This window comes from Mirounga leonina, unplaced genomic scaffold (assembly GCF_011800145.1).
Source record: "Mirounga leonina isolate KUSES-001 unplaced genomic scaffold, KU_Mleo_1.0 Mir_114, whole genome shotgun sequence".
In the NCBI taxonomy this organism is placed as follows: domain Eukaryota; kingdom Metazoa; phylum Chordata; class Mammalia; order Carnivora; family Phocidae; genus Mirounga; species Mirounga leonina.
Window position 1 is genome coordinate 21,910,575 of NW_023270265.1, and position 27,866 is coordinate 21,938,440.

Sequence of the window (27,866 nt, forward strand, 5' to 3'; positions counted from 1 at the left end):
ATAGGGTAATTGAGCTAGGATTCAGAAGGAAAACCATTTTGAGAGAATATTCAGTCTGATGAAAATACAGAGAGGTGTGTTTTTTCTTAAGTGGAAATATTCACCAGCCAGTCGTGCTGACCAAACATCCCTGTAACTTGGTTGCTTAGTAGTCCTACTGAGTTTCCCTAGTCTGTTCTATTATGTTCTCCAGTGACTATATCATGGTTTTACATCTGTAGTAACTCCTCCCTCTCACCTTGCTCCCTGTTGGCACTGAGAAAATAGAATTAGAAAAGAACTTGAAAAAGTTGCCAGGATGGCATCTATAAACCTCCCAGCATTTGTGCCCATGTAGCCTCCTTTCCTGTTACTATGGATATATTGTCCTAGTTAGAGCCAGCTAGAGCCAACAGAAGTACCCCATTTCTTTCTCTTGTGGAAAACTCCTTGGAAAGTTGTCTGTATTCACTTTTTTTGTTGTTCTCTTCCATTGTTTTCTGAACCTGTTCCAGTCATCCCTCTCTTTCCATTGGAACATTTTTTTTTTCAAGATTTTTATTTATTTTTTGACAGAGACAGCGAGAGAGGGAACACAAGCAGAGAGAGTCGGAGAGGGAGAAGCAGGCTTCCCTGCCGAGCAAGGAACCTGATGTGGGGCTCGATCCCAGGACTCTGGGATCATGACCTGAGCCGAAGGCAGACACTTAATGACTGAGCCACCCAGGTGCCCCTCCACTAAGCAATTTCTTTAGTTTGCTAGTTTCTAGCAAACACATCGCCTGGTTTTCCTTCCTACTTCTCTGGTTCTTAGTCCTCTTAGCTATTTCTTATGTCTTTGACCCATTAGAATGTCCCAAGCAAGGCTTGGGGCTCCCTTGATGGTCTTACCTCCTTGCCTTATATAGATGACTCAAAGTTATATCTCTAGCCAGAATCTTTCTCCTGAACTCACATCCGGCTACTTGACATTCTTACTTGGTTGCCTGATGAGTCACTCAAACTTCCCAAATGTGAGCTTAAGAACTCGTGCTCCAGCCCGTTGAGACTGTTAGAACCCATGAATTTAATTTTCAGCTTCCAAAACTTGTGGTGCCATCTCTTCTCTTCTGGGAGTTTAATACCTCTCTCATCCTTTTATGTTCTTTTAGTTCTAGATTTTAGTAAGGGGCAGAAGGGAACAAATATTCTAATTCTGTGATACTGAAGCGAATACTCCCTGCTTCTGTTTTTATGTAAAAGAGTATGCTCAACACAGTACTTGAATTCCTTCAGTTGGACAAATTTGTCATGAAAAAGACTTTATTAGCTTTTTTTGTTCATTGAGTCTTCCATATCACTAGACAGTTCCTAATGTGTTGAGAGGTGTAGTGAAAGTGGTACACGAACATTTCTTAAAGATTGATGTATTTATGGGGTGCCTGGGTGGCTCAGCTGGTTGTGACTCCCTTCAGCTCAGGTCATGATCCTGGAGTCCCAGGATCGAGTGCCGCATCGGGCTCCCTGCTCGGCAGGGAGTCTGCTTCTCCCTCTGACCCTCCCCCCTCTCATGTGCTGTCTCTCTCTCTCTCATTCTCTTGGAGAGAAAGAGACCAGTGGGGAGGGGCAGAGGGGAAGGGAGAGAGAATCCCAAGCAGACTCCTTGCTGATCACAGCCCCGGAGGTGGGGCTCAGTCTCATAATCCTGAGATTGTGACCCAAGCAGAAGCCAAGAGTCAGATGCTTAATGGACTGTGCCAGCCAGGCTCCCTGGAACTTGAACATTTCTAAGCAAATGTGTTTGATGGCATCTTTCACTAATGTCTTAGCAGTTATATATGATTTTTTAGTCTTAGTGGTTTGAAGTAATACTTTACGAGAAGACTGTTTCAATTTGAGCTTCTTTTTAAATTAATGGTAGTTAAGTTTTTATGATCCTATTTGCTGTATTAGCTAGTACATCTCCACAAATTACATACTATATTTTTTACTTCACCATCAATTATGGTTACCAAATTAAGCCAAGGAATCATAGTTAAGGATACAAATTTATTAAATCTCTTTTGCTCTTTAGTTTTTTGGAATCACTTATTGTCATGACTTGATTTACTACCATTACCATTACATTCAGAGAAGATGTAACTTAACCAAAATCTAGTGAAGTTTGGAGCACCTGGGTGGCTCAGTCGGTTAAGCGTCCAACTCTTGGTTTCAGGTCAGGTCATGACGCTGGGGTCCTGGGATCGAGCCCCATGTTGGCTCCCTGCTCAGCAAGGAGTCTGCTTTTCCCTCTCCCTCTGCACCCCCACTCATGTTCTTTCTCTCTAAAATAAATGAATAAAATCTTTAAAATATTTTTTTTTAAAAACTCGAATTCCTGAGCTATGTCTGCGAGTCTGTTATGAGAAACACAGTCCTAAAGCGTAAATTGTCCATAATTTTTCCTAATCTCCCTTTCACAAATCTGTGCCCTACCCAGATCAATCAACAGATTGACCCCCCAAGTCACACTTCTGAGTCTTCTGTTTGTTTATTCCTGAGTCTTGTTACTTCATATCCATCACTGGCTTGGTTAAATATCACCATTTGAAGAGAGGTCTCTTAGGGGTCTGTGGGGGGGTGGGGGATTACGTGAGCTGCTCCACTTCACTAGAGTATTTAAGAACATTTATAAAGTATGCCTGCCTCTCTTCATGCTCAGTACTCTGCCACCACCTACCCAACTAAGGTGGTCAGATTCAGGTTTCATTCCTTTTTTAGCTTTAATAAGTTCTTTAATGAAATGTAAAAGTAGCATAGTCACTAAGGGACAGAGATCAGGTAGACTGCATATATCTTATTTTAACAAAAGGAAGACCATAAAATTGTCAATGCGTTGAAGGAAAAAAATTCCAACCTAAAATTTAAAGTTGTTTTTTTAAGATTTTTATTTATTTTTTTGACCAAGAGATAGCACAAGTAGGCAGAGAGGCAGGCAGAGGGAGAGGGAGAAGCAGGCTCCCCGCTGAGCTGGGAGCCCGATGCAGGGCTCGATCCTAGGACTCTGGGATCACGACCTGAGCCGAAGGCAGCCACTTAACCCACTGAGCCACCCAGGCGCCCCCAACCTAAAATTTATATCCATCATTGGCCATCCCTGGAGATTCACACATAACATTCAGCTGATTCAGTAGGCGGTTAAAACTCCTATAGATGAAGAATAGAGGAGGGCACCTGGGTGGCTCAGTTAAGCATGGTTCTCTTGCTCTCAGTTCCGGTCATCTCAGGGTCCTGAGTTCAAGCCCCACGCTGGGCATGGAGCCTCCTTAAAAAAGAATAGAGGAGTGATGTAATTTTAAATGTCGCACAGATGTTATTAGCAGGTGACCTTATAACAATTAAAATTAACCATTTTGGACTACAAACGATTCTCAACCTTTAAAAAAGTTACTGTAATATAAATCATTTCCTGTAGTCCCATTTCAGGATAATTACAAAGTGTGAACTAAATTATAGAACAATTGCTTGGAAATTTTGTAACTCCTAAATCTTTGGATCAAAGAAGGCACCCAAGACAGTATTGCACAATAATTTTAAAATACAAACAATGGATGTACTCACTGGGTAGAATAGAGCTAAAATTCACTGCAGAAATAATGTGCCATCTAATACTTAAGAGCATTTATGACAAGCGTGTGAAAATGAACAATAATATAACTTCAAAAGTTAGAAATCGAAAAGGAAAACAGTTAAATTTTGGCATAAAATATCTTAGGGCTCTGAAAATCTGAATTTTTTTTTTTTTTAAGATTTTATTTATTTGCGAGAGAAAGAATGAGAGACAGAGAGCATGAGAGGGAGGAGGGTCAGAGGGAGAAGCAGACTCCCTGCTGAGCAGGGAGCCCGATGCGGGACTCGATCCAGGGACTCCAGGATCATGACCTGAGCTGAAGGTAGTCGCTTAACCAACTGAGCCACCCAGGCGCCCTGAAAATCTGAATTTTTGATAGAAAAATGTAAGAACTCCTCCTAGGGTTATTTTTCTTCTCTGGATGCCCAGTGAATTCTTTGAGCTCTGCAGAAAGTTCCCCTGCGTAGTTTAAAATCCTGGTGGAAAAGGACACATTCCTGGGAGGTTCAGGGGTCATGTGGACCAAACAAACTCATTTTCTGAGAAGGACGCTCTAGTTTTGGCCAGAGGAGGGACTTGGTGTTCTCTGAACCTGTGAACTTGCCCTGCTGGGGCGCTTGGATGGGTCAGATCTGATAACACTAGCCTGGGAGGCTGGTGCTCCTGTCACTTCAACCCTTGGTCCGCAGAGGTCACATCAATGTTCTGTTTGCCTGTCTTTTCCAAAGTGGGTGTAACTTACATTCTCCCCAGCAGAGTATGAGAGTTCTAATTTCTTTTAGGATTTTTAAATTTTTAATTATTTGACAGCACAAGCAGGGGGAGCAGGAGAGAGAGAAGCAGGCTCCCAGCTTGAACAAGGAGCCCAATGCCATGTGGGGCTTGATCTCATGGTGCTGAGACCATGACCTGAGCAGAAACCAAGAGTTGGACACTCAACCAAGGAACCACCCAGGAGCCCCTCTAAAGCACATTTTAAAAAAAGATTTTATTTATGAGAGAGAACACAAGCCAGGGGAAGGATAAAAGGGAGAAACAGACTCTCCTCTGAGCAGGGAACCCCACGTGGGAATGGATCACAGGACCCCAGGATCGTGACCTGAGCTGAAGGCAGACACTTAACCAACTGAGCCACCCAGATACCCCTAAACCACATTTTTTATTAAGAACCAGGACTCTGGAGAAATGGCAGATTGGAGAGTAGAGCAGGAGAAGTAGGAGATGAGACTGGAATATATTACTACAGTTAGAAAATTAAGAAATTGCTCAAAGGTTGATGGAATTATGTAAAAAGAGCAAAGAATCCCATCATTAGACAATTTGAAAAACAATAATATAATGGATTGTAACCTGTGAAAGTAATTGAATGCCTGATTCCATAATAAATAAATACCATTGAAAACTTGAATAGTTATTTAGTTTCAAAGAGTCTACCCTCAAAATATTTAATTACAAATGCTGTTAAGGGGCACCTGGGTGGCTCAGTCAATTAAGCATCTGCCTTCAGCTCAGGTCATGATCTTGAGGTCCTGGGATCGAGCCCTACATGGGGCTTCCTGCTCAGCAGGGAGTCTGCTTCTCCCTCTCCCTCTGTCCCTTCTCCCCTGCTTGGGCACTCTCAAATACATAAAATCTTTTTTAAAAATAAAAACAAATATATATAGGGGCGCCTGGGTGGCTCAGTTGGTTGGGCGGCTGCCTTCGGCTCAGGTCATGATCCTGGAGTCCCTGGATCGAGTCCCACATCGGGCTCCCTGCTCGGCGGGGAGTCTGCTTCTCCCTCTGACCCTCCCCCCTCTCATGTGCTCTCTCATTCTCTCTCAAATAAATAAAATCTTTAAAAAAAAAAAATATATATATATATATATATATATAATTTTATGGTGGAAGAGACTGCCAGGCACTCTTAAGTAATCAAAGTGAACACCCATAATGGGCAGATTGAAGTTGTCATCTACTAGGATTCAATGAGAAGAAAAAGCATTCTGTGATATTCCTGTCAAAGATGCATAACCTCGGGGCGCCTGGCTGGCTCAGTTGGTGGAGCGTGGGACTCGATCTCAGGGTTGTAGCCTCAAGTTGGGGGTAGAGATTACTTGAAATCTTTGAGGGGTGGGGGAAGATATACATAACCTGAATCTAATCATGAGGAAATACCAGACCCAAATTGAGATTTTACAAATACCCAGCATATATCTTCAAGGGTCATGGAAGTCAAGGGAAGGCTGAGGAACTATTCCAGACTGAAATAGATTAAGGAGACATGACAACTTCTTGCAACATGTGATAATAGGTTCTGAACTGAATATAAAGGATGTCATGGGGACTTTTGGTGAAACATTAATAGAATGAGGATTGTGTGGTCCTAATGCATTAATTTTAGTTTCCTGCTTTTGAAAATTATATTATGGTTATAGGGGAGAATTGCATTGTTTTTAGGAAATACCAAAATATTTTGGTTTTGGAACTTAAGGTCAGCGATTTACTCTCAAATGTTCAAAATAAGGAAATTCTTTGTACAGACTTTGGACTTTTATGTACACTTAGGATTATTAAAAGTAAAATACATGAATATATATCTATGAAGCCAGCAATGGGCTCATATCTAAACTACAAACCCTTCACAAAGAAGAATTGATATTGTCAATGGACATCTGAAAAAGCGCTCAGCATCATGAAGTGTAATGGAAACGTGAATTAAAACTACAGTGAGCTGGGCGCCTGTGTGGCTCAGTCGTTGAGCGTCTGCCTTCGGCCCAGGTCATGGTCCCGGGGTCCTGGGATTGAGTCCCACATCGGGCTCCCAGCTCAGAGGGATGCCTGCTTCTCCCTCTCCCACTCCCCCTGTTTATGTCCCCTCTCTCACTGTGTCTCTCTCTGTCGAATAAATGAATAAAATCTTTAAAAGAAAAAAACAAAACTACAGTGAGCTATTACATATCTGTCAGAATGGTTAAAATGAAAAACTGAATATACTTAGTGTTGGCAAGAATGTAGAGTAACTGGCAACTCATAGTAAAACTTTTCAAACATTTGGATAATTATTTGGCAGTATTTACTATAAGAAAACACCTGCATCTCCAGCAATTATATATACTGAACAGAAAACCAATACATTGGGATACAAAAAAGCCATCTATAGGAAATTAATAATACTATTCATAGTAGTCTCAAACTAGAATCAACCCACATGTCCATCACAATATGATGGAAAAAAATAGTGGAATAGTTATAAAATAAGACACTATAAGAAAACGTGCTATTTGCAACAATATGAAGTGAAAATACTAAATGTATAATTTAGTTTATATAAAGTTCACAAACAGGCAACACTAACATTTGATGTGATACTGGATACATTTAGTGAGGAGGAAGATTCTCAGTAGGAGGCATAATGGGGTTTCTGCAGTCCTGGCAAAATTTTTCTTGGCCTGTGTGTTGGTTTCACAGTATATGTTCAGATGATAACTCACTGAGCAGAACTTTTAGGACTTTAGGTATATTATGCTTCAATGAAAGGTTTCTTTAACCGAGGTCTGTAGTACTCTCACTGTGGAAGGCCACATGCTGATACCCTGCTGACCACCCATTTGGGCAGCGATGGGAAATCCCTTCACTGTGCAAGGTTACCGAACTGGGAATGGGAAAGCTGGATTCTAAGACAAGGTCTTGTACTTGATGAGTTGATGGCACTTCACCTCACCAAGTCACCAATTCCTCACTCCAAAAATTAATTTAGGGATTCCACTAGGGATTTCTGATGACTTCTATCTTGAATCATTTGTCACTCTTCCATTTTCTAAGGAGAAAGGGCCAGGCAGGAGCCTCAGAAAGAGGGAGGAACAGAGCAGGGACACCTGTCTCCCAAGTAATAAAAATGATTGCTATAAAGAGAGCCATGGAGGGGTGCCTGGCTGGCTCAGTCAGTAGAGCGTGCAACTCTTGATCTCAGGGTCATCGGTTCTAGCCCCATGTTGGGCTCACATGGAACCTACTTAAAAACAAACAAAACAATCACGGAGTTCATTAGGTAGTGTGGCTCTTTTAGAACTAGAGCTATGAGCCAGGCAGCAAATTAATGCTTCTCTTTGTCCTTGGTAAATTACGAAGTTTCACCAAGACCTGGACTCAAGTTCTAAAGGTTACAGATCTTTTCTGACCCCATGCTTATAACTACCCTGTGCTGCCATTTTGAAAGTCACTGATGAAGGTAAGTCATAGAATGCTGAATCATACTCAGTAAGCATTCAATAAATGTGAAGAAACTTACTTGAACTGAATGTTTTTCTTGTAGGGAAGCATGCACCACTCAGGGCATGTGGCTTCTGAGCTCTACCACCTGCAGTCTGTGTGTCCTTGGAAAAAGGTGCTACAGCCCCGAGACCCAGCTGCCTCATCCTTAAAATGGGAATAATTTTATCTTAGGTAAGGTAACTTCGTGTATCAAAAGAAAGATGATAGGTGTGAAAATTCCATAAATTGTCAATATCCCTGTAATCATGAGGAATAAAACACTAACTGAGGTCTTGATAAAACTTAATTTTCTTTAGTAAAAGAGCTGAGACATAACTGTACTGATCAATTTAGAGAACATCCCTTTGTACAAGCATTACCATTAGTGATCTGATAAAGTATATTTATCATTCCAGTGATACCTAGATCCTCATGAACACTGAATGTCATCTGTTCATGTCAGCATGTGGTGGTGGTTCGTTAGGTCTTTTTTTTTTTTTAAGATTTTATTTTTAAGTAATTTCTACACCCTATGTGGGGTTCAAACTCACAACCCTGAGATCAAGAGTCACATGCTCCTCCCACTGAGCCAACCAGGTGTCCCAGTCCTGTGGGTCTATTTAATGAATTCCCTGCATCCCATTCTCCACTGAATCTACACCTTTTGTTTTAAAATCTTGCCTTCTTTGCTGTGCATACTTCATTCCATTATTTTTGACAGTGGCAGGCCAAAAAAAAAACCAACAGAAGAAGTTATGTCTGGAGGTCATTGCGAGGTGGGGGAAACCATATTTTCTCAAGTCTTGCCCCCTCAATTCTGAGATTGGCTCTTTTCTCTATTGAGCAAGTTTCACCTCTGCAGTGATGGAGAGGAAAGAATCCCTATCTTTTATTTTTTTCTTTTGAGAACCCATGGCTCTTTTATCCTTGGAATCAAATAAAGACTTCTACTTAGTGAAGCCTGTTATTTTGTGAACAGTCAGTGAGGTATACATACTGAGGAACTAATGTTTGGGGGTTCGATTTTGTTTTCCTATAATTGTGGTGTAAGCCATAGTGCATCATTATGGGCCTCAAAAGATCTAGGTTCAAATCCCATTTTTGTCGCTTAAAAGCTGTGCAACGCTGGATGGACCTCCTGTTGCCTCCAAATTTCCCTTTCTCCACTTGTAAAATCAATTTCATTTTCCTTGTGTTGGGGGGTGTGGGCACAAGGGCTTGATGGTAAATATATGTAAATTTTCTTAGCTAATTACTTGATACATATTTGGATGTTCAAGGGTTATGTTACCTAGTTTATATTTGATGTTAGTACATTACACTAAAATATTTCAAAAGGCTTTCATTTTCTAGGACAAAATATACTGGTGTTTGATAAAGCATTAAAGGATAGGGACGCCTGGGTGGCTCAGTCAGTTAAGCGGCTGCCTTCGGCCCGGGTCATGATCCCAGGGTCCTGGGATCGAGTCCCACATCGGGCTCCTTGCTCAGCAGGGAGCCTACCTCTCCCGCTCTCTCCCTGCTTGTGTTCTCTCTGTCAAATAAATTTAAAAAAAAAAAAAAATCTTAAAAAAAAAAAAAAAGCGGGTGCCTGGGTGGCTCAGTTGGTTAAGCGACTGCCTTCGGCTCAGGTCATGATCCTGGAGTCCCTGGATCGAGTCCCGCATCGGGCTCCCTGCTCGGCGGGGAGTCTGCTTCTCCCCCTGACCCTCCTCCCTCTCATGCTCTCTGTCTCTCATTCTCTCTGTCTCAAATAAATAAATAAAATCTTTAAGAAAAAAAAAAAAAGCATTAAAGGATAAACGTTTTTGTGTACAAGGATTTCCTCCCAAATCATAAATTCTCAACTGGTCATTACTCTGAGAATCCAGAATGTTTTGCAGTTTTTGTGATTAAGTAATTTACTTCACTGGTTCTCAATTGGTACCACCTAGAGTGTTTAAAAAAACAAAAAACAAAAACATTACCAGTGCCTGGGCTCCACCCCAGACCCGTTAGACCAGAATCTCGGGGCATAGTGTTAGACAGAAGCAAAAGAAGAGTAAAGAACACCATATTTTTATCATTATCAGTGGGCCAAAGTCCTTTCAAAAGAGCGATTAAAGTAAATCCAGCCGATTGATTACTTTATGAGTCAGAGGGACATGTTGAATTAGCAGGGAGTGTTATAAAAGCTTTAGATTTCAAGCTCACAGTTGTCCAAGAAGAGAATTCCTCCATGGATCCAGTTGTGGTTCTAGTGCTCTGTCTCTCCTTTTGGCTTCTCCTTTCACTTTGGAAACAGAGCTCTGGAAAGGGGAAGCTCCCACCTGGCCCCACTCCTCTCCCTTTCATTGGAAATATCCTCCAGGTAGATGTGAAGGACATCAGCAAATCCTTAAGCAATGTAAGTATGCTTTATGATTCTCTAGCAGTTTGCAAAGGGTATGTAGGTTAACCTCTACTTTTATTTATTTATTTATTTTTTAAGATTTTTATTTTTTATTTTATTTTGACAGAGAGACACCCAGCAAGAGAGGGAGCACAAGCAGGGGGGAGTGGGAGAGGGAGAAGCAGGCTCTCCTCTGAGCAGGGAGCCTGATGCGGGGCTCGATCCCAGGACCCTGGGACCATGACCTGAGCCGAAGGCAGACGCTTAATGACTGAGCCACCCAGGCGCCCCAACCTCTACTTTTAAATAAAATATATTTATTAAAATTAATTATAATCTATTAAAAACATCAAGGTATGTCTGGAAAGCAAATACGACTTGTGAATTATTGTCAAGAATACTAGAACAAGGGGCACCTGGCTGGCTCAGTCAATATAGCATGCGACTCTTGATCTCAGGGTCATGAGTTTGAGCCGCACGTTGGGCATAGAGATTACTTTAAAAAAAAAAAAAAAGAATAGTGGAATAAAATAACGTTTTCTATGAATAAAGAAACATTTAGGCTGTTCTGTGGTAGCATTAAAATAATAAAGTCCAGGGTGCCTGGGTGGCTCAGTTGGTTGAGTGTCTGATTCTTGGTTTTGGCTCAGGTCATGATTTCAGGGTCATGGGATCGAGCCCCTCATTGGGCTCCATGCTCAGCATGGAGTCAGCTTGAGAATCTCTCCATTCCCCTTCCCCACACTCACTCCCCATTCATGTGCTCACTCTCTCTCAAATAAAATCTTTAAATCTTAAAACAAATAATAATGAAGTGGCAAAAGCCAGGAATTCTGCTGCCTTTCTTTGTTTCACAGCCATTTGCTATGATTTCTGGCTGAAGGTAAATGGTAAGGGAGGTGTTTTGTGATTAGAGATTTCATTCGAGGAGTCATCTATTATGTAGTCTGTGTGTGTTGTTCAGAATAGCCATGAAAATTGAACTCTGAAGAAGCAAATTGTGCCTGATGTCAAGGAAATAACTGGGTTCAGAACTAACTTGAATGAATGCAAGAAATAAGAAATCATCAGGACCAGATGGATGGTAACAGAATCCTCGGATTCCACACAAAGCTGCTGTCTATACCCTGTGAATGCTGCAGGATAGAAGAAATTGTTCTTCCATGAGATGCTGCATGTCCTGGCACTGCCTTTGGTGTTAGTAATACCAGCAGATCTCAAAATGGAGGGGGCATTAGCACCATCTGGGGTGGGTTTTTTTAAAATATAGATTTCTAGTATCCATCATAAGGCTACTGAGTCAGAATCTCCAGGGGATGGGAGTACCTGGCTGGCTCAGTCAGTAGAGCTTGCGACTCTTGATCTTGGGGTTGTGAGTTCAAGCCCCACACTGGGTGTAGAGAATACTTAAAAATAAAATCCTTAAAAAAAAAAAAAAAAATCTCCAGGGGTTGAGCTTTACAGGTGATCCTGAAACAGCTGGGTCCTGGTCCCAAGGTAGGCACTGGAGACTCAGAAAAAATAGGTTGGCTAGGGCACCTGGGTGGCTCAGTTGGTTAAGCGACTGCCTTCGGCTCAGGTCATGATCCTGGAGTTCCAGGATCGAGTCCCGCATCGGGCTCCCTGCTCAGCGGGGGGTCTGCTTCTCCCTCTGACCCTCTTCACTCTCGTGCTGTCTCTCATTCTCTCTCTCAAATAAATAAATAAAATCTTAAAAAAAAAAAAAAAAAAAGACAGAGGAGGGTCTGAGGGGAGAGCACATATCCCTGAGCGAGAGAGAGGAGAGCAGGGCCAGAAGGGAGCAGGAGGGCAGAGAGAAGAGGCATGGCTGCACTTGATTAAGAACTGCCCGGCTCTCGGGGCGCCTGGGTGGCTCAGTCGGTTAAGCGACTGCCTTCGGCTCAGGTGATGATCCTGGAGTCCCTGGATCCAGTCCCGCATCGGGCTCCCTGCTCAGCAGGGGGTCTGCTTCTCCCTCTGCCCTCTTCCCTCTCGTGCTCTCTGTCTCTCATTCTCTCTCTCTCAAATAAATAAATAAAATCTTTAAAAAAAAAATAGGTTGGCTAAGTGGGGTTGAAATTTGGATGTTCTATTCTTTGAACTTCAGTCTCTTTATCTGTACAACAGGGTAAATAAACCTAGCTCAAGGTGTTGATGTGTGATCATCAGTTGTAATAAACTGAGTACCCATCCCCCGGGCCATTGCCTGTCACAGCAGAGGCCCTCTGTGTGTGTCAGCTGTAACAATCTTATTTATATATAAGATCGAGAAATATTTGAAGCCATTTTGGGCAGAATAAAAACGTCGACAGTATGATGATGTTATCAGGCTTAACATGCACACACACACAAAATCATGCACAAAATACAAATTGCTAATATATGCATTTCCTTTGAATTTCTTAGCTCTCAAAAGCCTATGGCCCTGTATTCACTCTGTATCTTGGCACGAAGCCCACTGTTGTGCTGCATGGGTATGAAGCAGTGAAGGAAGCCCTGATTGATATGGGAGAAGAGTTTTCTGCAAGAGGAAGTTTCCCAATAGCTGAAAAACTTAATAAAGGACACGGTACGTGTACATGTACGCACGTTCAACACTGGTTATGGGGTTGGGAAGGATGGAGAACTGGAATTTGAAGAGCAACTCAGCAGAACTCGGCCCATTTGCAAGGCTGCCAAGGATGAGCTTCCTCCTCCTTGCCTAGGACCTCCCTCCCAGTTTCTGTTTCCTCTCTGGTAGGACTCCTTTTCACCAGTGGAAAGAGATGGAAGGAGTTACGGCGCTTCTCCCTCATGACCCTGCGGAATTTGGGGATGGGGAAGAGTGACCTTGAGAGCCGAGTTCAAGAGGAAGCCTGCCACCTTGTAGAAGAATTGAGAAAAACCAATGGTGGGTTATTCTATAGCTCTGACCTTGGCAGGCTATTCTCGCGTCTACTGATGTCCTTGGAAACATTTCGGCCCTCATGTGGACAGAGGGTGTGCAGCAGAAAGAGCCAAGGGAGCTTTTGTGTGTCTATGCTTGTTATGTGTCCTTTCATGACTGTGCCTACAATGTGGGTATAAAAGGTCATTTAATCCTTTTCTGTCCCAAATTTGTTTATTTCCACATCATTATGTCATGAAGGTACATTTGGGGACCCATTTTTTTCCGAGTTAGAGAACGGTATTTTTCCCGTAGTGTAAATGTGGGTTACCTATTTCAGAACTTGTCACCAGGGGATACTTGTCAAGTGGACACAGTGGAAATGACTTCATCACACCCTTATGGAGCACCTGTAACCAGTGACATGTGCTTTTTACTTAGTTGGTCTGTATGTGTTCGGTCAACTTCATTGATCTTTGGAGGGTTTCTTCCAAGGCCCATGTCTACATTTCTGGCCAGTAATGATACCTTTTTGTGGTTATAATTGCTTAGGCATCTTTAGTGCTGCCCTCATCAATTGGGATTTCCCTTTCAACAACTATTTTTTTAGAGTTTATTTAAATTCCAGTTAGTTAACACACAGTTTTTTTTTTTATTAGTTTCAAGTGTACAATATAATGATACATCACTCGGTGCTCATCACAAGTGCACTCCTTAATCCCTATCACCTACTTCACCCATCCACTCACCCACCTCACCTCTGGCAACTATCAGTTTGCTCTCTACAGTTAAGAGTCTGTTTCTTGGGTGCCTGGGTGGCTCAGTGGGTTAAGCCGTCCAACTCTTGGTTTCAGCTCAGGTCATGATCTCAGGGTTATGAGATCGAGCCCCGCATCAGGCTCTGCACTCAGCACAGAGTCTGCTTAAGATTCTCTGCCGCTCCTTCTCCCTCTGCCCTTTCCCTACTTGAGTGTGTGCTCTCTCTCTCAAATAAATAAATACAAATCTTTAAAAAAAAAAGTCTGTTTCTTGGCTTGTCTCTCTGTCTCTCTCTCGTTTTTTCCCTTTGCTCATTTGTTTTGTTTCTTAAATTCCACATATGAGTGAAATCATATGATATTTGTCTTTCTCTGACTGACTTATTTTGCTTAGCATAATACTCTCTAGCTCCATCCATTGTCATTGCAAATGGCAAGATTTCATTCTTTTTATGACTGAGTAATATTTCGTTTTGTGTGTATACATACACACACATACACACCACGTCTTTATCTGTTCATCTGTTGATGAATACTTGGGCTGCTTCCATAATTTGGCTATTGTAAATAATGCTGCTGTAAACATCAGAGTGCATGTATCCCTTTGAATTAGTGTTTTTGTATTCTTTGGGTGAATACCTAGTAGTGCAAATGCTGAATCATAGGGTAGTTCTGTTTTTTTAGGAAACTCCATACTATTTTCCAGAGTGGCTGCACCAGTGTAAACAACTATTTTAAAATGATCAGTTTGAGTTTTTTGATGTTGCTCCCTATTTACTCTAATACTGTTCAATATATGTTAAGAAATATATGCTATAGCATAATCCTGAGACTTACACAAATACCAGGTTATAAAATGATTTATTTAACTAGATTTCAGCTATCATTAAGAACTGTTTACCCTGCCTTCCTTATTATTTGGCTCTGCTTTCAGCTTTCCTTATTTTACTCTCCTTTCTTGGTCTATTAATCATGTTTTACGTTTTCTCTATTTTGTGATGTTTTGACATCTTAGGGGCCTTGCAGAACCAGGGAGCAACCTCCCCTCCTAGGGGTACTATTTACTAGATACAGCAAACATCGCATCTTTAAGCTTGTCTTTGATTTGTAAATCAGCCTATCCAAGGCCCATACATACCCCCAAGTTGCCTCCTTCACCAAATTCTCACACACCAAGCCAATACTCTCCCTGCTCTAAATGAACCCAGGGCAGTTACTGGACAACAGTCAACACCGCTATAGCCCATAGCCCTCTGCAACTATTCAAGCTCTCCAGCATACCTACCTAAATTTACTCAGCATACCTACCCTGCCTTGCTTGCTCCTTCCCATGAAAACCCTGGTAAAGGCTCTGGCACATGCTTTCCCCTTGTTCCTCCTGCCTCCTGACCTACCTTGGTCCTTCTCCATGTGGCCCTGTATGATGCACTTCTCCTCTTGGGAACTGTGAGTAACAAACTCTCTTTTCAATGGCTATCTTCCCTATCTATTGGCCTCATCATCTGAATAAAAACAGAATTCCATGTGCATTTTAAAACACAGCTGGATTTGGGGTTAGAACTTTTTTTTTTTTAAGATTTTATTTATTTATTTGTTAGAGAGAGAGCAAGCACACACAAGCAGGGGGAGCGGCAGGCAGAGGGAGAAGTAGACTCCCCGATGAGCAAGGAGCCCGACGTGGGACTCAGTCCCAGGACCCTGGGATCATGACCTGAGCTCAAGGCAGATACTTAACTGACTGCGCCACTCAGGAGGCCCAGGGTTAGAACTTTTATGGTAATTATGTAACCACCTCTGCCAGCTCTAGTGACCTATGAAGTGCATGTCACAATGAATTTGAATTTCAGTCTGGATTCCGAATTACCCTGCTTTTAAATTCTCTCAAAAGAAGTGAAAGATTAAAAACCAGGTTTTAGCTGTGAATCTCACACACACACACACACACACACACACAGAAATCTCAAGGCCTTCCCAAATTATCCCCTACCTTCTAAAATAAGTTTTTCTGAAAGCTTAGTGGCCTCAAGTATTTCAACTGAAAAAGAGTCTGTGGGCACCTGGGTGGCTCAGTCAGTTAAGCGTCTGCCTTCAGCTCAGGTCATGGTCCCAGGGTCTTGGGATCTAGTCCCACATCGGGCTCCCTGTTCAGTGGGAAGCCTGCTTCTCCCTCTCCCTCTGCCTACTTGTGCATGCTCTCTCTGTCAAATAAATAAAAAATCTTAAAAAAAAAAAAAAAGAGTCTGGAATAGGAGCAGTTAACCAAACACGTTTCCCATTTTTTAATTCCCTCTCATTGTCTCCTCATTTTGGATTCTGGTCACCCTTAATTACATCAATGATGTGAATTTGGGAACCTTTTGCAGAGAAAGCTTATTGATCATTTGCTTATAGCAATTTCATTTAAATATTTCTCACTAAAAATTTTTTCCTCTGCTTTAATTTATCTGTAAAATGATAGAATTGACCTAAATGATAGTCCAGTTAAAAAATTTATAACTAGGGGCACCTGGGTGGCTCAGTTAAGCGTCTGCCTTCAGCTCAGGTCATGATCCCAGGGTCCTGGGATTGAGCCCCGCATCAGACTCCCTGCTCAGCAGGGAGCCTGCTTCTCCCTCTGCTGCTCCCCCTGCTGTGCTCTCGCTCCCCCTCTGTCAAATAAATAAATAAAATCTTTTAAAAAATTTTATAACTATGGTCTTCTGTGAATGGCTGTCTATAGAAATACTCCAGAATTCCACAAGAGGGCAGGCTGTCTAAGTAAATGTGAGGCCTGATTGGTGATGATGGACACTATTTCCTAGAGAAGAAAATTATTTTCTATATTGCAATAAAGAAATACAAGAACTCCATTTATTGCCTTTTCCTTTTTTTATATTTTAAGTAAGTTCCATGCCAAACGTGGGGCTTGATCTTATGACCCTGAGATAAGAGTTACATGCTCTACCTACTGAGCCAGCCAGGCACCCTAGAACTGTATTTAACAATTTAACCTTTTTCTTTGCCTTAGCTGGATTTAAGTTTGAAATGAAGATTTCTTATTTTACTTCTATCTTAGTCAAACAAATCTGTACTATAATTTTAATTCATTTATATTAGTTTTTCTTCTCATACAACATGGATAGCTTTTGCTTTTTTATGTTTGTTCCATCAAAATACCTGAATTTTCCCATCATCTTCCATCCTTTAATCTTTTCCTCTGCTGATTTTACACATAGTTCACTTCAAGTATTCATTGTCTAAAAAAGGTTTCCAGGTCCCTAGCTGTTTCTTCCTTCCTACAGGAGTGTACAAGCTTACCAGACAGGTGTGATTCTGCATTGATAACTTGAATTATTAGGTGCTTTTATTTATTTATTTTAATTATTCGTTTTAAGTAATCTCCATACCCACGGTGGGGCTTGAATACATGACTCCAAGATCAAGAGTCACGTGCTCGCTCCTCCTACTGAGCCAGTCAGGTGCCCCATTAGGTGTTTTTATTTATTTATTTATTTATTTTTATTTTTTAAAGATTTTATTTATTTATTTGAGAGAGAGAATGAGAGAGAGAGCACATGAGAGGGGGGAGGGTCAGAGGGAGAAGCAGACCCCCCGCCGAGCAGAGAGCCCGATGCGGGACTCGATCCTGGGACTCCAGGATCATGACCTGAGCCGAAGGCAGTCGCTTAACCAACTGAGCCACCCAGGCGCCCCCATTAGGTGTTTTTAAAAGTGGCTTCTTTAAAGTTTTTTCTTTTGCTCTTCAAAATAATAGTCACCTTGGGTCAGAATCAAGTAAACATAAGTAGTGATCTAGAGTATTTGGAAGACTATTACTAAACAAAACTAGGATGGAATGGACTTCCCATTTAAGGGAAAAGTGATGTGTTGATTTTAAGCATGCTGAAATTTTTGCTGGAAAGGGGATTCCTAGGTAACTATTGCTTTAGAGATTCTAAAATTACCTTTACCTATTATCAACAACAAAGATTTTTATATGTTTTTTTTAATGGTATTTTCTAAATCTTTCCTGTTCTTTAGCCTTACCCTGTGATCCCACTTTTGTCCTGGGCTGTGCTTCCTGCAATGTGATCTGCTCCGTTATTTTCCAGCATCGTTTTGATTATACAGATCAGACTTTAATTGGTTTCCTCAAGAGATTTAATGAAAACTTCAGGATTTTGAGCTCCCCATGGATCCATGTGAGTTCAAGATCCTCTCTTTTTTCTGACAAATCCAAAATTCTGTATGGATCATGCTGTGAAGTGAATGAAAACTGGACATTTTGGATATTATAATGTGGTAACTGTGGAAATGAGCTTCTTCCCCCTCCTTGAGATTTGTTTTGTTTTGTTTGTTTTGCTTGCTATAGGTTTGTTTCCCTTTTTGCTTTCTATAGGCTATAGATGTTTGTTTATTTTGTGACTTTTCTGGACCGTGTTTGCTAAGTCTCTTCTTCTTTGTCATGTGTGGTCTCTGAAATCTCTGTCCTTTAACTTGTGTTTAGCTAGTGTTTTAATGGAGTTTTCCTTGAATGTGAGGAGCTGAAAAGAAGGGAGAGAAGGGGGGTGGGGGAAGAAAGAGAGAGGAGAGAGAAGGAGGGAGGGAGGGAGGGAGGAACGAATGAACGAACAAAAAACAAACGAACAAATGAACGAACTCTTCCAAATTTGGTTCTGGGCTGGGGCACTCCTTCAGTGCTTTCATCAGACTGTTTTCAGTTCTTTCTCAGTCTTGTTGCTTACGTTGAGCCAAGATCAGCCAGAGGTGAAAGCTAGGGTCTTCTGAGGTCTTTTTTTAGCCTATATCCTGCTTTCTAAATTTTAAAATGTGTAAATTCCTCAGTATACATGGGTACATTTGAACGCCCTAATTTCCAGAAGATACTCTCGCCCCAGCTTTTCTTCCCAGGATTCTGGTGCTCTATCATATGCCTTAACTAGTCTTTGCCCCAGGAGGCTGTGAGTTATTCATTTGCCTTACAGAGTTTTTGAGGCAGGCCTGCTGCTTTCCACCCTGCATTCCAGGTTAGATGAAACAAAGACAAGAGTCTGTGTCAGTCCTTCAGATTACCCCAGAGAAGTTGCAACAGAGAAAACACAATTTTTTTTAAGGTCTGCTCTAGTCTCTTGCACTAGAAACCAGAATCCCATACAAGAAGCTACCTTTGTTAAGACCACTGCCAAACTGAGGAAGGAGGTGGGAAAAAGGTAAATTAAAAATTCCACAAAGTTTTTCCACCATTTTCAAGTTGCCTTTTTCTTGATTCAGCATTCACTTGATTGCTATAAGCCTTTGTTTTCTAGAGTTGTGACAAGTTGATTCTCATGGTTTTTGCCAAAATTTTCAGCCTTTTTTTGGAGTGTCCTGCCTTTGGAGCTGTCTAGTCTGACATTTTCACTGGTCATACTCAGTGAAGTGAATTTTTGAATACCACACTCCTGCCCAGGGCAAGCGTCATGGAGTGTGCATCTGAGAAACAGTCGAAACCTTTATTTCACAGACAAGAAGACAAATGTCCAAGTATGGAGCTGTCCAATTGAAGCCTATTGACTCCCTGGCTTGTGGTTTTTCCACTAAATCCCAAAGTCCAGTTTTGGTGACTGCCCAGAAACATGTCCATAGCACTCAATGGGCATCCAGGCCCTTGCTGAAATGTTCCCATTGCCCACAAGGTTTGTCCTCCACTCACACTTAGTGACCTCTTCATCACATTACTTAGCAGAAATATGCTAATCTAGGAAGGAAGAGAATATCTCCTTTAAGCAGAGAAAATGTTTGGGACCACAGATGCTGCCAGGAAGCACTGATGATGGAGTAGCTTTGTGCTGTATATCAGGTTGTCCAAACTCCCTTAAACTCAGTCTTCATCTATAAAATGTGAATCATAGTAATTCATGGCGTTCTATGTTTCACGGTTGTAGGGAAGAATTAATATAAAAGAAAAAAGAGAATTGACGTAAAGATGCTTTAATACTGTAAGGTTGGGGCGCCTGGGTGGCTCAGTTGGTTAAGCGACTGCCTTCGGCTCAGATCATGATCCTGGAGTCCCAGGATCGAGTCCCGCATCGGGCTCCCTGCTCGGCGGGGAGTCTGCTTCTCCCTCTGACCCTCCCCCCTCATGCTCTGTCTCTCATTCTCTCTCTCAAATAAATAAATAAAATCTTAAAAAAAAATAATACTGTAAGGTTGATGTGTGAGTATAGGAAATTATTGTCATATTTCATCATTTGGTCATAGTTTTCTCCCTCAGATATCTCTATGAGCATAGAGAATTACTTTATACGCACAATATAAAATGCTCCCCCAGAAGACAGAGACCATTTTTTCTTCATCTTATTTTTTTTTTTTATGAAAACTGGACATTTTGGATATTATAATGTGGTAACTGTGGAAATGAGCTTCTTCCCCCTCCTTGAGATTTGTTTTGTTTTGTTTTGCTTGTCTTATATATGTCATATATATTGTCTTATATATGTCTTCAATACATGTTTTTAAATTTAATAATTTTTTTAAAATCTTGAAGGTCTACAATAGCTTCCCCGCTCTCCTTGATTATCTCCCAGGAAGTCATAATACAATGTATAAAAATTCTGTTTTTGTAAAAAATTACATTTTGGAGAAAATAAAAGAACACCAAGAATCCTTGGACATTAACAATCCTCGGGACTTCATTGATTATTTCCTGATGAAAATGGAACAGGTAAAATATTAATTATAGATCCGTTATTTGTTTGCCTGCATTTTTCTTGTTTACTGATTAGATCTGTACTTATGAGGATGTTTAAATTGTCAGGCAAGAAATGCTTGACTGACACTTAGGTACTTAGGTATGCATGGATTTGGATTAAGCATCATGGAGCATCATTCAATCTAGGATTGAATTGTTAAATAACTAGAATACGTGGAACCTATTTGTTAAGTTTCTACCTGAAGAGAAAGAGAATATACACTTTAGGGGAAATAAAAACACAGACAAGTTAGAAATTACAAAATATTGAGCCATACAATGAAGGTATATGTGATCAGGTCACAGCGTGTGGGAGAGTAAGGAGGAAAGGTTTAATCTAGCTGGGCTTCCTGCTTGTCCTGAGGGCTGATGTAGATCTTCAAATGTTTGCAATAAGGAATAGGGGAGGGAATTTCAGATTGGTAGAATGGTATGATGAGAAGTTCAGAAGTGCGTGTCAGCAAAGAGATTAGATGGGTGGAAAAGGGAAATCTTCACTGAATGTAACCAAAAATGAATTTGGACAGATACAGAGTTGGATGTTGGTGTCTGCCAAATAACTGTAAGCCTGAATGTTGGCATGAAGAGTTTTGATTTGATCAGGTAGATGTATGAGCCAGAACAAGAGTGGGATGCAAATAATTATTGGGGAAAATTATCCTGGGAGTCCTGTAGAATGATCTGTATGATAAGATTTTTCTTATCTGTGAGATTTTTCATTTCTTGACTTTGGCTTGATGGAAGTCTGGACCATGGAAATACAGAGGATCCTGAAATAAAATCAAATTGTCCATCTTATCACATCTCAGAGATCTATAGAGACTGGTTTTAGTTGGAGGAGAGGATAAGTAGGGACTGTATGGGAGATTTTAGTAATAAGAACAGATATCCTATTTGAGAAATTTAACCAAGGAGTGAAAGATTCAGATAGTAAATCTGAATAGTGAATTTGATGAGTGATGGGGTCAAGCTGGAAATCGTGTGACAAAAGTAATGTAATGCCATAAGGACACTTGTATAGAAGCAACATCCTCCTTGAACTGAGGAGAGGCAGAATCCAGAATGCATTGTAAAGACTAATTCTAGAGAAGGAAATTCCTTCATCTGAGGCCATCATTACTTTATCCAATCACTTTGTAGCTCTGGGCAGAAATGAGAAACCGATGAGTAGGCTAACATGGCAAGGAGTCAAAGGTGCTGATGAAGGTGACTGTCAAAGAATTGTCCCTGGATTTCAGCTGGACTGCTCAAATCATGTATTCTAGGTGGAATGAAGTGAGGAAGGTGGTGCAATGGTTTGAAGAAACTGGAAGAGGGAAGAAACAAATACTTCCATGCTCTGCTTTCTCTGCTATTAGGGCAATGATTTTTATCTTTCTGGTGATCAGCTGATTTGAGAATCTGATTAAAAGTATGGACACCTAGAGCATGCAACTCATTTTTTTTCCTTAGGATTTTATTTATTTATTTGTCAGAGAGAGAGAGTGAAAGAGAGCACAAGCAGGGGGAGCTGCAGGCAGAGGGAGAAGCACGCTCCCCACTGAGCAAGGAGCCTGGTGTGGCACTCGATCCCAGGACCCTGGGGTCATGACCTGAGCTGAAGGCAGATGCTTAACCAACTGAGCCACCCAGGCATCCCGAGCATGCAACTATTGATCTCAGGGCCATGAGTTTGAGCCCCACATTGGGTGTAGAGTTTACTTAATTCTTCTTTAATTTCTTGGTTGACCCATTCATTCTTTAGTAGGATGCTCTTTAGCCTCCATGTATTTGAGTTCTTTCCAGCTTTACTCTTGTGATTGAGTTCTAGTTTCAAAGCATTGTGGTCTGAAAATATGCAGAGAATGATCCCAATCTTTTGGTATCAGTTGAGACCTGATTTTGTGACCCGGGATGTGATCTATCCTGGAGAATGTTCCATGTACACTAGAGAAGAATGTGTATTCTGTTGTGTCAGGATGGAATGTTCTGAATATATCTGTGAAGTCCATCTGGTCCTATGTGTCATTTAAAGCCTTTATTTCCTTGTCGATCTTTTGCTTAGATGATCTACATTTCAGTGAGGAGGTTATTAAAGTCTCCTACTATTATTGTATTATTGTTGATGTGTTCTATGATTTTGTCATTAATTGGCTTATATAATTGGCTGCTCCCATGTTAGGGGCATCTTTTGCTTAGATGATCTGTCCATTTCAGTGGGGAGGATGTTAAAGTCCCCTACTATTATTGTATTATTGTTGATGTGTTTCTTTGATTTTGTCATTAATTGGCTTATATAATTAGCTGCTCCCATGTTAGGGGCATAGATATTTTAAATTGTTAGATCTTCTTGTTGGATAGACCCTTTAAGTATGATATAGTGTCCTTCCTCATGTCTTATTATAGTCTTTGGTTTAAAATCTAATTTGTCTGATATAAGGATTGCCACCCCAGCTTTCTTTTGATGTCCATTAGCATGGTAAATGGTTTTCCACCCCCTCACTTTCAATCTGAAGGTGTCTTTGGGTCTAAAATGAGTCTCTTGCAGACAGCATATCAATGGGTCTTGCTTTTTTATCCAATCTGATACCCTGTGTCTTTTGATTGGGTCATTTAGCCCATTTACATTCAGAGTGACTATTGAAAGATATGAATTTAGTGCCATTGTATTGCCTGTAAAGTGACTGTTTCTGTATACTGTCTCTGTTCCTTTCTGGTCTATGTTACTTTTGGGCTCTCTCTTTGCTTAGAGGACCCCGTTTAATATTTCTTGTAGGGCTGGTTTGGTGATCACAAATTCTTTTAGTTTCTATTTCTCCTGGAAGCTTTTTATCATAAATGACATCTTGTCTCGATAAAGTGTTTTTGGCTGCATATTTTTCTCATTTAGCACCCTGAATAGATCTTGCCCGTCCTTTCTGGCCTGCCAGGTCTCTGTAGAGAGGTCTGCTGCCAATTTAATGTTTCTACCATTGTAGGTTATAGACCTCTTGTCCCGAGCTGCTTTCAGGATTTTCTATTTGTCTCTGAGACTTGTAAGTTTTACTGTTAGATGTTGGGGTGTTGACCTATTTTTATTGATTTTGAGGGGGGTTCTCTGTGCCTCCTGGACTTGAATGCCTATTTCCTTCCCCAAATTAGGGAAGTTCTTCACTATAATTTGCTCCAATATACTTTCTGCTCCTCTTTCTCTTTCTTCTTCTGGGATCCCAATTATTCTAATATTCTTTCTATTATGGTATCACTTATCTCTCGAATTCTCCCCTCATGATCCAGTAGTTGTTTATCTCTCTTTTTCTCAGTTTCTTTATTCTCCATCATTTGGTCTTCTATATCACTAATTCTCTCTTCTGCCTCATTCATCCTAGTAGTTACAGCCTCCATTTTTTTTTTTAAAGATTTTATTTATTCATTTGAGACAGATACAGAGAAAGAGAGCATGAGCAAGGGGAGAGGCAGGGGGAGAGGGAGAAGCAGACTCCCTGCTGAGCTGGGAGCCCGACACAGGGCTCGATCCCAGGACCTGGAGATCATGACCTAAGCCGAAGGCAGATGCTCAACCATCTGAGCCACCAAGGCACCCCTGGAGCCTCCATTTATTAATGCACCTCATTAATAGCCTTTTTTATTTTGACTTGGTTAGATTTTAGTTCTTTCTATTTCTCCAGAAGGGGATTCTTTAGTATATTCTATGCTTTTTTCAAGCCCAGCTAGTATCTTTATAATCGTCATTCTTAACTCTGGTTCTGACATCTTACTAATGTCCGTATTGATTAGGTCCCTGGCAGTTGGTACTGCCTCTTGTTCTTTTTTTTGAGGTGAGTTTTTCTGTTTTGTCATTTTGTCCAGAGAAGAATAGATGAATTAGAGAACAAAATGCTAAAAGGGTAACAATGACCCCAGAAAAATATACACTAAACAAAGCAGAAGAGACCCGAAACCAGGGGGAAAAGAAAAGAAAAAAAAAAAAGAATATGATCAGGCTGGTTAATAGAACAGAGCCACCCACTAGATTTTGGGTGTATTTTGGTCTGTTAGAAGAAACTGCCTCCCAAAATTTTAAAGAAAGAAAAACTTTATATATATACACAAAAAATAAGGTTAAATACAGTGAAGGTATAGAATATGACTGTAAAAATGAAAATTAAAAAATATTTTTAAAAAGGAATTGGTAAGATAAGATGTTGGTTGAAAAAGGAAAGAAGAAAAATTTTTAAAAAATAGAAAAAAAAAATTAAAAAAATTAACTTTGAAAGACTAAAGAATCATGGGAAAAAGCCATGAATTCTATGTGCTATATTCCCCTGGCCCTGGAGTTTTGCAGTTCTCACTGATCAGTAAACTTGGTCTTGGCTGGCTGTTCTTGCTGATCTTCTGGGGGAGGGGCCTGTTGCCGTGGTTCCCGAATGTCTTTGCCGGGGCTGGAATTGCCCCACCCTTGCCAGGGCTGGGCTAAGTAATCTGCTCAGGTTTGCTCTCGGGAGCTTTTGTTCCCTGCAAGCTTTCCATACAGCTTTGGAGGACAAGAGTGAAAATGGCGGCCTCCCAATCTCTGGCCCCAGAGGAACCGAGAACTCAGGGCCCCACTCCTCAGTGCGCCCCCAGAGAAAAGCAGTCAGTCACTCCCGTCTCCCCGGTCTCCAGCCGCACTCCATGCTCACCTGGCCTGTGACCAAGCATTTCTATCTCTGGCTCATGACCCCATTTGGAGTCTCCAAACCCAGCAGATTCCTGCGGTGTGCTCCCACGCTGCTCTGCCCAGGTGAGGAAGGGGGGTATCCCCGGATCTGCCGCTTGTTGGGTCCCTGCTGGAGGAGCAGTGGCCCGACTGTGCTGTGGATCACGGTTTATGGCCACCTCGAGCTGAGAGCCTGCACCTCGGCTCTGTCTTTGCAGCCGGCTTCCCCATTCCGATACTTGGGCGCTCTGCCGCACTCAGGCACCCCCGGTCTTTCTGTGACCCCGAGGGTCCTGAGACCACACTGTCCCAGCGAGGGTTCCACCCCGTGCTTAGCCACTGAAGCGACATCCCTCAGTGGAGCCGACTTCTAAAAGTTCCGATTTTATGCTCTGTTGCTCTATCCCTTGCCGGTAGCAGCTGACGGAGGCCCCTCCCCCACCATCTATCTTCTGAATATCGCCTTGGATTCACTTCTCCACCTGTCCTACCTTCCAGAAAGTGGTCGCTTTTCTGTTCAGAGAGTTGCTGCTTTTCTTTTCTTTGATCTCCTGTTGAGTTTGTAGGTGTTCAGAATGGTTTGATAGCTAGCTAGCTGAATTCCTGGGACCAGACGAAATTTAGGTCTCCTACTCCTCCACCATCTTGCTCCTCCTCTGGGTGTAGAGTTTACTTAAAAAATAAAATAGTAGGTTACAATTTGAGCTGTTTTGTGGGCAAAATGTTATTCTGCTCTTTTTTTTTTTTAAAGATTTTATTTATTTGAAAGAGAGAGAGAGAGCACGATTGGGGGGAGGGGCAGAGGGAGAAGCAGACTCCCCACTGAGTGGGGAGCCCAGTGTGGGCTTGATCCTAGGAGCCTGGCATCATGATCTGAGCTGAAGGCAGATGCTTTCACTGACTGAGCCATTCAGGCACCCCTCTTTTTTTTTTTTTTAATAATAGCTTTTTATGAGATTTTACCTTAATTTTCTGTTTATTTTTATGTGAAATTAGTTTTCTGGAACTTTTAAAGGGAATTGTGTGGTTTAGGAATATTTTTCTAACTTCAAAGAGCTCCCTCTTTTGTTGTTTTTATGTAATATTAAAAAATGATGGTGGCTTGCCAACTCTGTTCCCCTCACACTTTTATTTAGATCAAAGACTTGCAAAAGTCACCTGTTTTTATAAATAAAGTTTTATTGAAACACACACAAAGTGTGGACACCTTCCCAGAAGAATGCACCTATATGAATGTTTTTGTATTTTGCACATATTGTGAGGGATTTCCTTAATGCTAGGAAGCTTCTCCAATGATCTTGGGCTCTGACATCTCTCATATATCAATTAACAGTATTTCCTTAATAGTATATTTAAAAACTGCATTGTTACTCTGGAATTCATTAGAGTATTTAGATTCTAGCTTGTTATTCCTTTTTTCTTGTTTTTAATATGTTCACTGAGTATAATTCACTTGCCACACCCTTCCCACATTTCAAGTATAATTCAGTAATTGTGTATTTACAGAGTTGTGCAACCACCACCACAATCCATTACCAAACGTTTTCATCACCCTCAAAAGAAGCCCCATAAGCTTGAGTAGTCATCTCCACTGTCCCCAAAGCCCTCCAGCTTTCAGGCATCACTACTGTACTTTGTCTCTATAGATTTGCTATTCTGGGTGTTTCATATTAATGGAATTATACAGTATGTGGTCTTTTGTTCTAGCTTCTTTCACTTCATTCCTCTACGTGCTTGAATGATATTCCAGAGTGGAAATACCATATTTTATATATCCACTCCTTGATTGATGGACATTTTGATTGTTTCTGGGTTTGGGCTTTTTTTTAAAGATTTTATTTATTTATTTGAGAGAGAGATTGAGAGAGCACAATCCAGGGGGAGAGGCAGAGGGAGAGGGAGAAGCAGGCTCCCTGCTGAGAAGGGCCCAATTCTGGGCTCGATCCCAGGACCCTGGGATCATGACCTGAACCAAAGGCAGATGCTTAACCCACTGAGCCACCCAGGCACCCCTGGCTTTTTGGCTCTTATGAATAACGCATCTATGGACATTTGTGTGCAAGTTTTTGTGTATACCTATGCTTTATTTATTTTTTTATTTATTTATTTGACAGAGAGAGACACAGCGAGAGAGGGAACACAAGCAGGGGAGTGGGAGAGGGAGAAGCAGGCTCCCCATTGAGCAGAGAGCCTGATGTGGGGCTTGATCCCAGGACCCTGGGATCATGACCTGAGCCGAAGGCAGACGCTTAATGATTGAGCCGCCCAGGCGCCCCTTGTGTATACCTATGTTTTAATTTCTCTTGGGTGTATACCTGGTGGTAGAATTGCTAGGTCATATGATAATTTTATATTTAATCTTGGGAGGAAGTATGGTGGATCAAAGACCTAAATGTAATATAAAACTCTTAGAAGAAAACTTAGGCATAAAATTGGCTAAAATTGATAAGCTATGTGTATGTAAACACTGATTCTTCAAATTCACTTCAACAGATAGAAATGCTAATAATGGGGGGCGCCTGGGTGGCTCAGTTGGTTAAGCAACTGCCTTCAGCTCAGGTCATGATCCTGGAGTCCCGGGATTGAGCCCCACATCAGGCTCCCTCCTCAGCAGGGAGTCTGCTTCTCCCTCTGACCCTCCCCCCTCTCATGTGCTCTCTCTCTCTCTCTCGTTCTCTCTCTTTCAAATAAATAAATAAATAAA

At 41.3% G+C, this 27,866-nt stretch overlaps 1 protein-coding gene across 1 annotated transcript in view; it reads left to right on the forward strand.

The window, feature by feature from the left end:
- Window positions 1-9,756: 9,756 nt before the first annotated feature.
- LOC118024006 (cytochrome P450 2C41) overlaps window positions 9,757-27,866 on the forward strand; it is a 30,115-nt gene continuing 12,005 nt past the window's right edge. The window contains exons 1-5 of the mRNA XM_035025476.1: window positions 9,757-10,187; window positions 12,579-12,741; window positions 12,913-13,062; window positions 17,817-17,977; window positions 20,302-20,478. Coding sequence (XP_034881367.1) covers window positions 10,020-10,187; window positions 12,579-12,741; window positions 12,913-13,062; window positions 17,817-17,977; window positions 20,302-20,478 — 819 coding nt within the window. The 5' untranslated portion in view covers window positions 9,757-10,019. The remainder of the gene's footprint in view (window positions 10,188-12,578; window positions 12,742-12,912; window positions 13,063-17,816; window positions 17,978-20,301; window positions 20,479-27,866) is intronic.